Genomic DNA, 16332 nt, shown 5'->3' with positions numbered 1-16332 from the left:
CTTAATCAAATGTGATCATACAATCACAGAAAGAAGGAACCTTGTAGGTAAAATTGTTCAGCCTTTTCCCTTTATGGATGAGGATACCATGATTCAGTGTGGCTAAATAATAATAGCTAGTCTTTACATAGTGTTTTGAGATTTGCAAAGTACTTTACATTTTATCTTTTTAACAACTCTTGAGAAATGGGTTCTATTATTATCCCCATATTACAGATGAGGAAACTGAGGTTGTCAGAGGTTGTGACTTGTTTAAGGTACCATTTCTATTAAGTGTCTGAAGCAGGATTTGAATTTAAATTTTCCAAATCCCAAATGCAGTTTCTACTCACTTTATCACCTTGGCTGTGTTGAATTGTCTAAGACCACCCACATAGTAAGTGACAAAGCTGGAATTTGAACCTGGTTCTCTGATTTCAAATCCAGCACTCTTCCTAATGCAAAACATTGCCTCCAATGTCAGTTAGATCAGCTTGTTTTCCCAAGTATCTTTCTTTTATTTCCCTTTAAACTAAATTCCTTACATCTCCCCCATTTAGAGATAGGTTAAAAAAGTGAATTAAAAATGCAGGAGTCAAATTCCATGCCAGGTATTTGATGGCCAGCAAATCCACATTTATTTAGGACCAAACTTGGTTTATTCAGTGTTTAGAATACTCAGGTTTTATATTCATTATTTGAATTCTTCATGTCCATACTTCTCTGATAGCTCCTAAACTACATTCTGCCAATTGTAGGTACAGTGCTATTCTTCAGTCCTTTGCTCTTCATTCTGTTCTCCATTCCTACACAGGCCTACTCACACAAAACCAGAGGGTGAATATAGTTAATTCTAGGCAATGTCCTTTTATATTCCACCCTATTAAAAATGCACAATAATATTTAGTTTTCATTCTTGGTGACTTACTTCAGCTCTTAATTATTGTCAGTCACATATCATTCTTAAGTCTGCCATTTGTTTCCCTCAGAGAGTGGAAATAGCTAGTGTAATTTGAGTATTAGGCTCTATTGGATTTTGACAGTCAGATTTTGGATATTGCTGCTGAGGGCTCCTTTTTCTATCAATTTCCTGGCAATAGCTTAAAAGGCATCTAGATTCATTGACACCTTGCTTGACTCTAACAGAATCTAACATATCAGAGTGGTTTTCACTATACTTAATAAATAATGTTTTCTTTTTTGGTAGATACCCAGTGTTGATGTTTTATATAGATAATTCTTGCTTTACATAAATTCACATCATGCAAATTTGAATTCATGTAAAGAATTTTGAAGTTTGCATTGACAAAAAACAAAAACATGTTGACTTTATGGTACCATGCTCTCTCTCTCCACTCCTGCCCCTTGGCTTGATACTCTGCAGCCTTTTATCCATTAAAAAAAAAGACACCTTCCATAAACACCCCCCCCCCCAATAAAACCATTAAGTAAAACCAGAGCCTGACTTAACACCTCTGGTGCCAAAAGAGCAGACCTTTACCCTGCTCTACCCACCTGTCTAGGTGTTTGTCTTCCATGCATCTGCACTCAGGTCCCACTTATCTGTCTCGGGCTCCTGTATGGTCTGTTCTCTCCTGTCTGTGGCCGTGTCTAGCCTTTACGTGTCTGCCTCTTGCATCATCTTGATTCTGACCAGGTCCCCACATGGCTGGCTTTAGCCCCCATATGTTCTTCCTCTTGCTCTTACTTACTCATGCCTCTTACCTCCATGCGTCTATTTGTCCTTCCTTAATAGACACATGACCCCTTCCTTATCTCTCTCTCTCTCTTTCCCTTCCTTATATTGGTGGAAAAAATCTGTATTACATAAAAATACATAGAAATCTATGGAATACTCATGTAAAGTGAGAACTGTCTGTGTTTGGAAAATTATCATGAAATTCTATTTTTTTTTTCCTCTTCTCTCTATTTATATAGTGCTAGCAACTGTTGAGCTTAGTAATTTGAGTCAGTGGACCTGAATGTTTCCTCAGTCTTCTCCTTAGTTCCAAATTCTTTCTTGGAACTGAACTTCCTGGAGTAACATTGGTGGACCTTATAAACATATCCCTAAATAGATCATATAATTCCAGGATTTTTCTGTATATCCTTCAGAGTCATTATAGAAAAGCATTATTTAATGTAACTCACAATCGCATTATCTGATTAAGACCAAGGGTTAGATATGACCCCTAAAAACCTAACATAAGAGCAAAATAGGTTATTTCTACCTTCTCCTGCCTAGTGTAATTGTGTAGAAAATTCTTTTTGTGGTAAGAAGTAAGCCTGGTCTTTGAGAAAACAAGGCCTAATGAAGATGGCACTTGATTCAGAAGCTTTGTGTTTGAGTTGAGGCTTTTTATCCTTAAATTGTGTGACAGTGGCCAAATTGTCTTACTTTTCTGGGCCTCATTTTTTTTTAATCTGTGTTGCAGTTAGATTAAATGAACTCCAACACTTTTTAGTTTTAATGCCTGATATTTTGTTTTCTATAAGAAAAATCATAAGATACATGTCAGTGATGAAAAGAACACTGGCATTATTGAACAGACAGTAACTATTTATGTGATAATAATTTTCCCCCAATGTATCTTAACTTTTATCTGATATTTTGGGGGGCCTTGGAAGCTCCTTATGAAGAAATATTATCTATTATCTACTAGTGTTGTCCTAAGAGCTATATGGAGCATTGAAATATTTTAACTTGCCTAAGGTCACCCAACTAGTATATATTAAAGGTGGGTCTTAACTCTGAGATACTACTACACAACTCTCAGATTGGTTAAGATGACAGGAAAGGGGCAGGTACAGGTGGTGCAGTGGATAGAGCATCAGTCCTGAATTCAGGAGGACCTGAGTTCAAATATGGTCTCAGACACTTAACACTTCCTAGCTGTGTGACCCTGGGCAGGTCACTTAACCCCAAATGCCTCAGCAAAAAAAAAAAAAAAAAAAAAAAAAAAAAAAAAAAAAAAAAAAAAAAAAAAGAAGATGACAGGAAAAATAATGTTGTACAACATTGTATATATCAACAAGAATATTATGTGATGATCAGCTGTAACAGACTTTTCGACAATGAGGTGATTCAGGCCAATTCCAATAGACCTGTTATAGAGAAAACTATCTATCTAGAGAAAGCACTAAGGGGACTTAATGTAGATCACAACATGGTATTTTCACTTTTTTTATTGTTCTTTGCTTGCTTTTTTTTTTCTTTATCATTTTTTCCCCTTTTTTTATCTGATTTTTCTTGTGCAGCATGATAAATGTGGAAATGTTTAGAAGAATTGCACATGTTTAACCTTTATTGGATTACTTGTTATCTAGATGAGGGGGATAAGGGAAAAAGAGGGAGAAAATTTGGAACACAAATTTTGTTGAGGTGAATGTTGAAAACTATCTTTGCATATATTTTGAAAATAAAAAGTGATGTCTGACAACTAAGTCAGGTGTCTTTAGATACTTAGTGTTCTATGTGCCTCTCTACTTTTACTTCCACTTCCACTTCTTTCTTTTTCTTCCTCCTCCTTCTCCTCTTCCTCCTTTGGGTCTTGAATGCTTTTGATCTCAAGAAATTTCCCTGAAGAATTAAAATATATCTATGCTTAGGCGTATATTGTCAAAATTTATTGAAGCTGGTTTGGGGGATTTAGAAGTTTTCAGAGAAAAAGTAATTAAACCAATGGTGCTGAAAACAAGAAGTCATTTTTCAGTATATTGTAGCTTTTGTGAATTGAAGGCCTAAGGCCTAACTTGAAATATCCAGCAGCAAGAGGAAACATAGAATAGTGCATTTCACATCTGGACCTCAATCTATGGATAGAGACTAGCTCAGGTGAGTTGATTTTCACCAAAGGACTAAAAAGAAAGGACCCAGAAGAAGAAGCCTCTTTAATATCCTGCCTTAATATACCAAGCTCTGGTCACTTCTTTTGTTTAATGTGGCCCACATGGATTCTTTCTTATCTACAGGGCAGGTAGGAAGCACATGCAACAGCCAGGGGGAGGAGATGAAGGAAGGAAAGATTTTATTAAATGCCTAATATGTGTTGGGCTCAGCTAAGCATTGAGATTACCATCTCAGATCTCCTACCAGCTCCGGAGGTAGATGCTGTTATTGTCCTCATTTCACAGTTGAAAAAGCTGAGGCAACCGGAGAACCGGGGATTCACCCAGTCACACAGCTTGCACATTGAATTCAGGTCTTCTTGACTCCATGCTCAGCCCTCTATCAACTATATTCTCTAGCTGCCCTTAGGAAACACGGCCTGATATAGCCATTTATTATAAAAGCTAAGAGAGATTGGTTTGTTTCGATTTTCTACCAAGTTTGGCTCTCCATTTAAGACATCCCAAACCACTGTAGTTGGGGTGTACATACAGAGACTAGGCCTCTGCCATAAAAGGCACTCAGAACCTATCTATTGCAAATGATCTGAGATGAATGGAACATTTTGCTTTGAAGATGCCAAACATCTGGATATTTTGAAACATCTGCAGGAGTGATTTTTTTTTCATCCAAAGGTTTGGCATGGTGTAGTTTACAACATCTTTGTCTTAATTGGATGTTTACCATGCCAGGATTGATCCAACTGTTCTATTTAATGAGACCTAAAAGGGAATTGGGATGTTGAATAAAACCTCACTGTTTACCTTTCATTAATGTTTGCTCCATTGGAGTTAGATAAGGTTATTTAGCCTTTGCCTCTAAATGCTTCATTTAGATTAGAGTGCCTGCATTTAAATCACAAGTAGACTATTGCCAGCATTAAGTCCTGAGGATGCCCTTCCCTTACTCCAGCCATTTATTTTTCTAAGAACTACAGACAAGTTTGGGGGAGAGAAATGCTAACAACTCCTCAGGGTTCATAAAGCTTCCCTACTCTTTTCAACCCTAAATGAGTTTGTGGTGGCATCAGTAATCCCCATGTTGCTAGTTTTCTCAGTTAAAAGTAAAAGATGTATTGGGGGGGGGGGGGTTCTACCTAGGATTAAATATGAAATAACTATTTACTTAAGTAGGCCATCACAAGAAAATTGAACTTTTGTTCTCCAGCACATCCTAAGAATGGCAGCCTGAGCAATCAAAACAGACTGGGCCACTAAAACAGGGCCTTCCTGCTGGGAGCCCTGCTGATCACAGGGGTCTATTGTAAGAGAAAGAAAAAGACAGTATTGTGGCAGGAAAGCTGGGGCACAGAACGGAGAAGCAATGTTTAGGCGAGAGGCCTCTAAATTTTTATATAACTGACTCAGCAGCATATTTATAATCCACCTCCTAAGAGGTAGACTTCAATCCAGCAGTTGAGTTTTGGGGAGGCCATTGGTAGCTGCTGTTCTCAGGGAAGTCAAGGACTGGAGTTCGCTGGAAAGGCCCTAGAAATGTGTTTCAGGGAAGGGGTGGGTGGAACATAGAACTCTGTTGTTCATGTTCACATCTGGCAAGCAAGATGATAGTGTTTATTGAGAGTATCTTGTAAAGCAGACTCATTTTGGCTTTAGGAAGACTCATCTTCGAAACTTTAGTCTATGGGTTAGAGGCACTTTAAAACATTGACTCCTATTCAGTCAGGGCCCTGGGTTGATCCAAAATGGTTTGGGAGACTTCAGAAATTTCTTCAACAGATGTTTGAGAACATAGTTCAGTTGCTTTTTGGCAGCAGTTAAACTTTTTATTTCAGTTCTCATTTAAGTGAAAATATATTTTGTTTTTCCTGAGAGTGGATCTTTTTATCTGGGCAGGGCAAAATTTCCCAGCTTTTTAAGCATAAGAGTACCAGATGTGAAGGAGATAGTGGTTTGGCAGCTGTGTTCTATACCTCTAGCCAGCACAGTTAAACATCTTTCTTGAGTTGGGTTTGTGTGATGTTTTTTTTCTGTGAGGGTCTGTTGGGAGGTACTTTCTGTGTCTCAATGCCCTTGTGGAGGTATGAGCACATCACTCAATTTTTTTTCACTGGAATAGTTGGATAACAACTACATGCTATTAACACCTCATTTGATTTCTTATCATGTCTTCTACCAACAGCACACGTTTTAACTTTATAACAATAATAGCTAGCTTTTGTATTGCATTTTAAGATTTATAAAGAGCTTTACATAATATTATGTGACTATTCCACACCTTTTTCTTCACAACAATCCTAAGAGCTAGATGCTCTATAATTGTCCCCATTTTATAGTTGAGGAAACTGAGGTTGTAAGATTAAATTATCTATCAGGATCACATAGTTAGTAAATGAGGCAGGATTCCAGTTTGAATCTTACTGTCCAACACAATTCACTGTGCCACTTTACTGGATCTCAAATTTTGCAAACATATTGACCTCAGAAAAGACTTCTTGCTTTTTGAGAGGATCTTTAGCATTGTAAAGTGGGCAAAAACTGTGTGCTCCAACTTTCCTTGTGAGTCTCCCTCTCTGTGGTACTCAGCTGATATAGAGAATGACTAGATGGACCAAATTTGTATGTAAGGGTGAGGGAAAGATTAAAAAAAATATTAAAGGTAGGGAAATGATCAAGTTCACTAACATAAAAAAATTAACTTAAAAACTTATAAGAAGAGGTGGTAGGACCTCAAAAGTAAAAAGAGGCACTCCAATCATTACTGCTTTATTTTAACTATGTCTAGTGGTGGTGGTCCAGATGTGAACTATATGAGCTTAATACTGTTTCCTTTTGATGTGGGATATGTCTCTTACCAGCCTTCACTAAACATATCTTGCCATTTCCTGTAGTATTCCAGAATATATTTGTCTAATGAACACTGAGGTAATGTGGATATAAATGTGAATCTTGTTAAGACACTTCTCTGCCTTTGAGAAGTGGTGGGTGGTTTTTGAAACTAAGTTGTTCTTATGGATGAGTAAAAGCAAACAACGGTCCTCAAATGCCTAGTTATTTACATTTGACTACACAGCAATATAAAATTTTGTATAGACAGACAATTTGGAGAGCTAATTAAGATCCCTTTAACCCTTTCACAGTGGAAAACCATAATGATACAAGTCAATTATTCTTTTATTTACCTGAGCCTGGAATTGCATTCATAGACCTAAATGGCAGCATATGGTTTCTTGTAGTAAGGGTTCAGTTCATAAAATCGCAATCATCTGTAAATCTACAGACTATTTGAAACAATCTAATTTATTTTGAAAGATTAAAGGCATTTCTCTGACTTTTGTTACACACATGTTTCTAACACTGACTCATCTGATGACAGAATGAGAGATCCGTGAAGAAACATTGACAGCCAAGGGTTTGCTAAATGCCGACTTCACTCCACTAGGCTAGCACCAATGATTTACTGACTTCACCCAGTGTGAACTGTTCTGGTATCACTTGCTCTGGGGGCTAGATGGTTTTTCATTTGATTAGCAGGCTATAAATAGTTTGCTATTCTTCCTTTTGTCAACATTTTCTTTGAATATCCATATGGAATCAGTTCTGTGAACTCTTTTAGACTGGATCTTTGATTTATTCGTGAGTTTCCCTTTTGGATATATTTAGGCATTTAAGTTAGGTCAGTTTCTGTTGAATTCCTGTGATATCTCTTTTATGTAATTACATTTCTGAGAGGACAATATTGGGCTTTAATGAACTATTTTATAATTAATAAGTAAAAAGATAGAAATAGACAATTTTGTGGGGTATTTTTGTTTTGTTTTTGGTTTAGACAAATCATTTCATAGACAAGCATGATGACCAACATCCCTCAGCAAGACAACCAATGGAAGTCACCAAGTTCTCTATAGCTTCTAGTCTATATTGTTCTAGTATCAATTCTGATCCATAATTTAGTGATTTGTGTAGTCATTTAAGCATGAGCTTAGAGAAGTCATTTCTTGAAATCGTTGAACTTTAATTTCTTTGTAAAATGGAAATAATAGTTATATTTATATAACATGTTTATAAATTATTATATTCTAGGAAAGAGAAGCTTAAAAAAGCTACATTGATTTGTCCTTAGCTAGTAATTACTGGAAACAGGATATAAATTCACATCTCCTAATTTTAAATCCAGTGCTTTTTCTAGTACAACAGCTTGAGTTCCTGAATATTTGATAGACTTGTTATGAGAATCCAATGAGATAATGGAAGGGAAAACACTTGAAACAATGTTTACATAAATATATTATCTACCATCCAAATAAAAACAGTGTCCTTACCTTACATCAATGTCCTTACCCTTTAAAATAAAACTAAAGGAATCCTTTTACACCCAGGGGAATTTGTTCATTATTGGCATTAGAAAGGAACAGGAGTTTAAAATCAACAAAAGCAGCAAGCAATTGAAATAAATGAACGTTTGCTTCATAGAATTATAGATCTGGAAAAGATATACAGACAAAACACTTAAGTTGTCCCAGACAGTTGGATATATTGCTTTTAATTAGACCACCAGCAAAAATGATTAGTTATCCTTTTAACAATTGTTCATTTTTATAAATAATCTAAATTATCTAGTATTAATTGGTTAATAAGTTGACATCTTAACATTTGGGGGATTTGAATAGCAAAAGTTATTTCATTACTGTGATGAATCTGATTTATACTAATAATATAGGATTAATTGAAAGAGTTAATTGGTCTTTTATCACTGCAAGCTGGTTAAGGCCTATTATATTCCAGGGAAATTTATAACCATTTACCATTACTCTGATAATGAGGAGGGCAGTAATAATCGCTGTTCAGTTTGGAATAATGCTGTGAGATAGATGGAACAAATATTATTACTCTCATTTTTACAAATGAAAGCAGTGAAGTTCAAAATGGGTAACAGGCTTGTTTAGGATAACATGGATAGCAAAGGACAGAGTCAGCACTTGAATCCAGGTCTTTTTCATTCAAGTCCTATTCTTTTTCCTTTTGATTATGCAGTCTCATATTTGAATACAAAACCATTTACTGGAATACTGGAATATTCACATTTTAAATTGATCAAATCACTGTTATGCTTATGGAAAAAACTAGAAGTTATCAAATATATTAAAGACCAGGGTTTCTTAAAACATTTCTACTCATGACCCTTTTTCCTTAAGAAAGTTTTACATGGGTATATGAAGGTTATGGAATATTATTGCTCTGTAAGAAATGACCAGCAGGAGGAATACAGAGAGGCTTGGAGAGACTTAAATCAACTGTTGCTGAGTGAAATGAGCAGAACCAGAAGATCACTGTACACTTCAACAACAATACTGTATGAGGATGTATTCTGATGGAAGTGGAAATCTTCAACATAAAGAAGATCCAACTCACTTCCAGTTGATCAATGATGGACAGAAATAACTATACCCAGAGAAGGAACACTGGGAAGCGAATGTAAATTGTTAGCACTACTGTCTATGTACCCAGGTTACTTATACCTTCGGAAGCTAATAATTAATGTGCAACAAGAAAATGGTATTTACACACATATATTGTATCTAGGTTTTATTGTAACACATGTAAAATGTATGGGATTGCCTGTCATCGGGGGGAGGGAGTGGAGGGAGGGAGGGGATAATTTGGAAAAATGAATAAAAAAAAAAAAAAGAAAGTTTTACATGACTCCAGATATTATAGGTATATAAAATAGGTATACAAATCAGACATTTATTGTTAATAAGGAATAATTTCACAACACCCACATTCACATATGCAAATCCAGATAGAGTTACAGCCCTGTTGCCTATGTTAGCCTCATACACCTTTGTTGTTTCAGTTGAGAGAGATTTCAAATCTAATAAAGTTTGTACTAGAAGTAATTTTTGTTCTAAATAACTTAAAAATCCTTTAACCTGGGTCTTTGGGTGCTTGTGGACCCTAAGATATTTGTAGTATAATATATAGCCTGAGTCAGAAAAAGGAAATAAAAACATGGAAATATAGGCATTAGAACCAAAACACATCTTAGATATCATTTGGTCTGGATTCTCATTTTATAGATAATTAAATTGAGGAAGGGCAAAGTGACTTCCCCTAAATCACAAAGCTGTGGAGGGAAAAACTGGAAATTGAACTCAACTCTTAGAATTTTACATGTTATGATTTTTTAAAAAAGATTGAGTCTCAAGCTCCTTGAGGGTTGGATCTATTTAATTTTTTAAGTTTTAGCTCTTTCGCTGGCATAATGTCTGGCACATAGCACTAGACTTTTTTTTTTTTTTTTTTTTTTTTTTTTTTGGTTAATTGGTTGGTTGAACCAGCTAAAGTGCTATAGTTATATGACAATTTTCTGAATTGTGCTCTTGGATTGATTCCACTAAATGTCTAGGTCAGTACAAGTGAGAGTGAGAGACTCATAGCTAAGGAAAAAAGTTTGGTTACACATGACTGTTTGAGTATATTTTGGAATACTCTTGCTGCTATATACTATAAGTGACATGTGTCCATGGCTTATATCCTCAAAGACTGGAAAGGGCTAGTTGGATTCCATGCAAAGTAGTCCTGACAAACCTGTTTTAGAGCTTTCTACATTGGGACTCTTCTATCTCAGTCCCCTTTCCAACTCCATCCTTAACTGAAGCCTGATGTCATACTGATTACTTTTACCTGCTGGAGCTTGCCAACAGTGAATATCTAGTGGAAGGTGGTACCCTTGGTGCCACATCTAGCAAGTATACTTGTGGGGAAAAGATTAAAAATGGGAGCAATTTTAGAGCTAGAAAACCCTCAGAGTCTAAATAGTCCATATTGATTATTCCTAAACCACTTTGAATGCAAGGATTTATCTGTTATTAACATTGATGGGATGGGACTAGATGGCCTCTGAGGTTCCTTCTCTACTCTGGTGTCTCTCCTGTGTTTAACAGTCGTTGTGCTAATAAAGCCAAAGCATTTTTGATTTCCTAGAAAAAAATGGATAATAGCAATTCATTTTCTTTCAGTGTAATAAATCTTTCATACATTTTAAGGTAATTATAAGGTCTCCTATTGGCTATCTCTTCTTTATGCTATATAACTTCACTTCTCTTAATTTGGCATAACTTAGATAAAGTGTCATTGCAGAGTTAATATTTTGTAGAAAATTCCTCAGGGATGGCTTTTTATAACATATTATCCCTGAGTTTTCTTTTCTAAAGTCCTACATTGTAATGCCTCATTATGGCAAGGGAGATGACCCTAGGTTTCAATAAGGCCTATTGGTTCTGGAAGATCTTACCAAATGAGACAAATTTTAAATATAGGCCCCACATTGAACAAAAAAAGACTATTTTTTCAATCAACAAGTATAAATTAAACTCCTGCCAAATTTAGTGTACTATATCAGTTATTAAGGGGGTGGGGACCCAACATGAATAGGTAAGGCAGTTCCCACTCTAAAGAAATATATAATTTGTTCTGAATTCATAGTCTAGTAGCATCAAAATCATAGGTCCATTATTTTATATACATGAAGATTTGGGGGACATTAAAAAGAAAATCCTGCAAAAAGGACCCAGATAGATAACTTCCTGAAGGGAGTACCCTCATATAACTAAAATCAAAGATTCTCTAACTATTGAAAAAATTGAATTAAAAAATGGGATGTTCCAACCAGAAGCCTTTATTTTTCTATCATGTAACAATTTTCTGTGGTTTGGGCAATAATTTAACAAAGACATGTTAAATCAAGAAAGGATCTTGGAAGTCCTTCTGTTACAGATATAAACTGTTGGATTAAATCTGTGATGTATTAACAGCTATAAGTGATTAGCTTTTAGAGATATGATATAGGTAGAAGGAGGAGAGATGAGGAATCTAACAAAGAAAGAATCATTATCTTTCATTTGAACTTTTAAAGAGGCTCTTTTGATGACTAGAATACATCTCTGTAAGGTTACAGTTTGAACCATTTATTCTCTCATCTTAGTCCTCCTGGGCTCAGGAGACTTCCCTCTGCATGCTCTGTGATCTTGCTACACTGCTCCCATTCTTTGAACTCAACATTCCACATCCCATATTTTACTTTTGCTGAGACATGTTTGCCATACCTGAAGTCCTTTTGCTTCTCACCACAACCTCTTGAATCCTTGGCTTTCTTCAACATTAAACTCTGCCTGCCTTAAAGGCTTTTCTTGGGCTTCTTCAATGCTAGAACTTTCTTTCTGAAATCACTTGAAGTTACTCTCTCTGTATCTTACATATATCTATTGATTTATGTGGTGTTACTCTCATTAGCCTGTAAACTCTTGAGGGCAGAGACTGTTTTTCCTTCTTCTAAATTTCTAGTGTTTAACCTGACATAGGGTTTAATAAATTCTTGTTGATTACTGACTTGAGTGATTGATATATAAATTGACATTTTTTTGGTTATCACTGAGAAGTTAGGTGGGTTTTTTTTTTTTTTTTGAGGCAATTGGCATGTTAAGTGACTTGCCCAGAGTTATATAAGTAGTATGATTTAAATTTGGGTAGTCCTGATTCCAAGGCCAGTACTCTATTCACTGTACTATCTAGCTGTCCCCAGAAGTTAAATTTAAAAATCAATTCTCTAGCATGTTCATTATGCTCACACATTTCAAAGCCCCTACTACTTAGGAATATTCTTTTGTTAATTGTTTTACTGTTCTACAGTACCTTTATGAACTAAAAGAGTTAATATATTTTCAAATATGTCTAAATGCATCTCAGAGTCATCCTTAATAGTCTGGATATTTTGAGAAGCAAGAATTTTAGAAATGACTTTACAAACATTTCTGCTCTTTGTTTTTCCACCATGTAACAATTTTCTAGGATTCTAGGCACATACTTCAGAATTAGGTGGTTCACACAGACTGCCAGTAAAACAAAAACAGATTGAAAAAGGGTTTTAGAATATCAAAGCAACATGCAGAGAAAACCTAATATTGCTTTATGATACTTTTAACCTGACCCACATTCAGATCTGGGAGCTAAAGCAACCTAGAAAAGAATTATACGCTATGAGAAAAGAGAAAAAAAATACTGACTTTGTGGAAAGCCCTGTTAATTCTAATCATTTCTAAATGTGATTTTGGAACTCTCTAGGAAGAGATTTTACATGCATGGTGAAAATATGTGTGTCTTTTCAGGTTTGTGGAGAAAAACAGCGCTTTGAGAAGCTGATGGAACATTTCAGAAATGAAGATAACAACATAGATTTTATGGTAAGTTATTTTAGCAGCAAATTGAATGGATTGTTACATGAAGTTTCTGCATTTTGGGAAAACATGTAGATGATATATTCATAGTAAACATAATGAAACAAGAGTATAGCATGTTATTGTTAGACCTCAGAATGTCTGTTTTAATTTATCAGTTTTCTTTGGTGCATGGATATGTTTTGCTGTAGCATATATATTACATGATGTCATAAAAGAGACTCTAGGACCAACTTTGCAGCATTTTGAAGGAAGAGTCAGTTAGGAAAAAGAAAATCCAGACCCAATGCTTCTTGCCTCCAAAGACATACACAGTCCTACATCTGCAATGGCATGGCACTTATAGCAAAAACTGGTCTGATCTAGCAACATCTGCATTCTTTGGTTGGTACACAGCATGAACCTTCAAAGTCCTGGTACGACATTTTGAAGAATGAATATATGAATATGAGATGGATGTGTTGATAAACATTTCAAAGGAGATGCTTAAGAGAATACATTTTTGTAGCTTGAACTTCTGATAATCATCTATTAATGACTACAGTTTTATTAGAGGGTATGGTAAGATTTAAATAATTTTATTGTTTCCCTTCTCCCACCCCTCCCCTCCTTTTTCCACATACACAGAATAGTTTCACTTAGACTGATGAATATGAAAGAACATATAATGGAACACTATCCAAGTCTCCAGCCTGCAGTAAAAGAACAGGATGGTACATTAATTAATACCTTGATCCTCATAAGTTAACCACTGAGCATAATTTTCTCCAGTAAAAGGCCTCAGAGTAGAATTAGTTCCAGACTGCCAGATTCTTTCTGACCTAACTTAGTTTCCACTGGGTATCTCTTTGGGAACAGAGATAATATTATGTGAGTTTGACTTCCCAAAAAAGTCCTACACTGCAGCTGATCTACCTCGGTCAACCCACGTGGAAAGTCAGCACTCATTCATTCCAAGATAAGGGACATCAAAGGATCAATTTACCTTACTGAAATTTCTTGTGGTTTGGACTGTTAACTGCAAAATATGGGAAAGATGCATCACAAATGTTTAACCTCCAGAATAGCATAATTTTAATTTTTTGCTACTTAATAGTCATCAGTGTTGTGTATGTGTAATTTTTTTTCTTGCTCTATTATCACTTCTCTATATCATAGAGGAAAAGAGAAGTTTAGGAAAGGTATATAATTTGATAGTATATATCCATATATGCTTCTACTTTTAATCTGTAGAAATTATTGAGATGCTTTAATACTATTCAATGAATTTTTAACTTTGTCAGTGGTTTCTTAACAGGTACAGAGTCCATATTAGTTTGGGATGTTAGTCCAATTGAGAAGTCCTTAACTTGAGACTTCTTAATTTGACTAAAATTGTTAATTATATTAGGGATGTTTAAACATCTATTAATCAATCATCTGCCCATTTTACTTGATAAAAGAAAAGTATTGATCCCTTCCAATGTGTACATATGCAGCCATTATGTGAATGAGAGCTGCTAACATAAAGCTATGAAATATATCTCCAAGGGGATGCTTGTACCTTCACTCACAAATGAATTTGTTTCTCATTCTACTCTTTAGTGGGGTTGCTTCTTTTTGTCATTGAGCTTATTAAAAATATGGCAGCTTTGCTTCACAGAGTAGTACATGGTTAATAGCAAATAAGTGAACATTTGAAATCCTGCTACCACCATCTGGTCTTAACTAGAGTTACATGTTATTTAAAATGGTATGTAACAAATCACTTCAGAAGAGAAACAACAGCCTAAGTCTTGTAAAGGAAAGTTAAGGATGCTTATGAAGTGCAACTGGATCTTCTTTTCCCAGTTGTGCTCATCAGAGGGCTGGAAGAAAGAGTCCTTAACAGATCATTTGAAACTGCTTATAAAAAGATAGGAGCATATTCAGAGAACAAATCCCCAAATTTATTGACTCCTTTTTTTTAATTTCCAGGAATAGGACATTATATGACCTGTCTTGATGATGAGATTTAGTTAAATATCCTCAGCATTAGAAAGTTCTTCCTACAAGGAATAATGTAAAATCATCTTAGAATAATGTGTTGAACTGAAAAAATAACTCGGAGAACTTGGTTTGCTACCTTTATGGTCTTGATCAAAACACCTCTCTGATCATCATTCTTCTCATTTGTAAGATTTGAACTAAATGACCTCTAGTTTCCTGTTAGTTCTAATTTCCTTATTTGCTTGTTTTTTTATTATTTTCATTTTATTTTTTATTAAAGCTTCTTATTTTCAAAACACATGCATAGATAATTTTCAACATTCACCTTTGAAAAATATTGTTTTTCAAAATTTTCCCTCCCTTTCCCTAGACAAGTAATCCAGTATATGTTAAACATGTGCAATTCTTCTATATATATTTCTAGAATTCTCATGCTGCACAAGAAAAATCAGATCAAAAAGAAAGGGGGAAAAAAAAAGAAAAAAGGAAACAAAATAAAAGCAAATAACAATTTTAAATAAGTAAAAATACTATATAGTGATCCATGCTCAGTCCCCACAGTTTTGTTTCTGGCTGCAGAAAGCTCTCCATCACAAGTCCATAGGAACCGGCCTGAATCACCTCACTGTTGAAAAGAGCCACTTCTTTCAGAAATGATTATCATATAATCTTGCTGTTCCTGTGTACAATGTTCTCCTGGTTCTACTGAATTCACTTTTAGCTCCAATTTCTGTTGGTTTGTCTATATTCAGCATGGAAACATGTAACAAATCAATTATGGAATCTTTATATATGGCCTAGATATAGAGATTATCACAGCTGGAAGGAATTTTAGAGATTATGTGGTCTAGTCCTTTCATTTTGCAGGTAGGAGACTAGGGCCTTTGGTTACTCTGTAGTATTCTATACAACTACTAAGTACCCTTGTGATCTGAGAGAGACTGTACCTTAAAGGAAAAAGCAGTTACAGTTAAGTAACAGATGACTTACAGAAAGAATATGTACCAAAAAAACATTAAACTCAGAAACTGGAAATCATTCTTAGAAGATAAATGTAGTTCTTCTCAAGGACTTGAGTTTTCTTGGTAGAAGGTTACATGACAATCTTGAAAAAAATAGATATCAAGTTATCTTAATGTTTTGTAAAAATATCTTTCTCTTTTACAAAAGGAAAAGAGAATTGATTGAACTATATTACAGCATTTTCTATAGTGGATACCCAGTTAGCTGTGGGAAGATTTTAGGGTTAAAAGGTATCTATGGGGATGGAAAATTTGGGAGTTACATCATTCCTTGTATGGAG

The 16332-nt window shown here is 35.1% G+C and overlaps 1 protein-coding gene across 1 annotated transcript in view; it reads left to right on the top strand.

The window, feature by feature from the left end:
• The window catches only part of FMNL2 (formin like 2), a 362363-nt gene that overhangs the window by 301174 nt on the left and 44857 nt on the right, over positions 1-16332 (top strand). The window contains 1 exon segment of the mRNA XM_074303437.1: positions 12993-13067. Within this exon segment, the coding sequence (XP_074159538.1) occupies positions 12993-13067 (75 nt within the window).

The sequence above is a fragment of the Sminthopsis crassicaudata genome, chromosome 3, assembly GCF_048593235.1.
Source record: "Sminthopsis crassicaudata isolate SCR6 chromosome 3, ASM4859323v1, whole genome shotgun sequence".
Lineage (NCBI taxonomy): Eukaryota > Metazoa > Chordata > Mammalia > Dasyuromorphia > Dasyuridae > Sminthopsis > Sminthopsis crassicaudata.
Note: the sequence above shows the minus strand (reverse complement) of the source record. Positions and strands in the feature narration are given on the sequence as shown.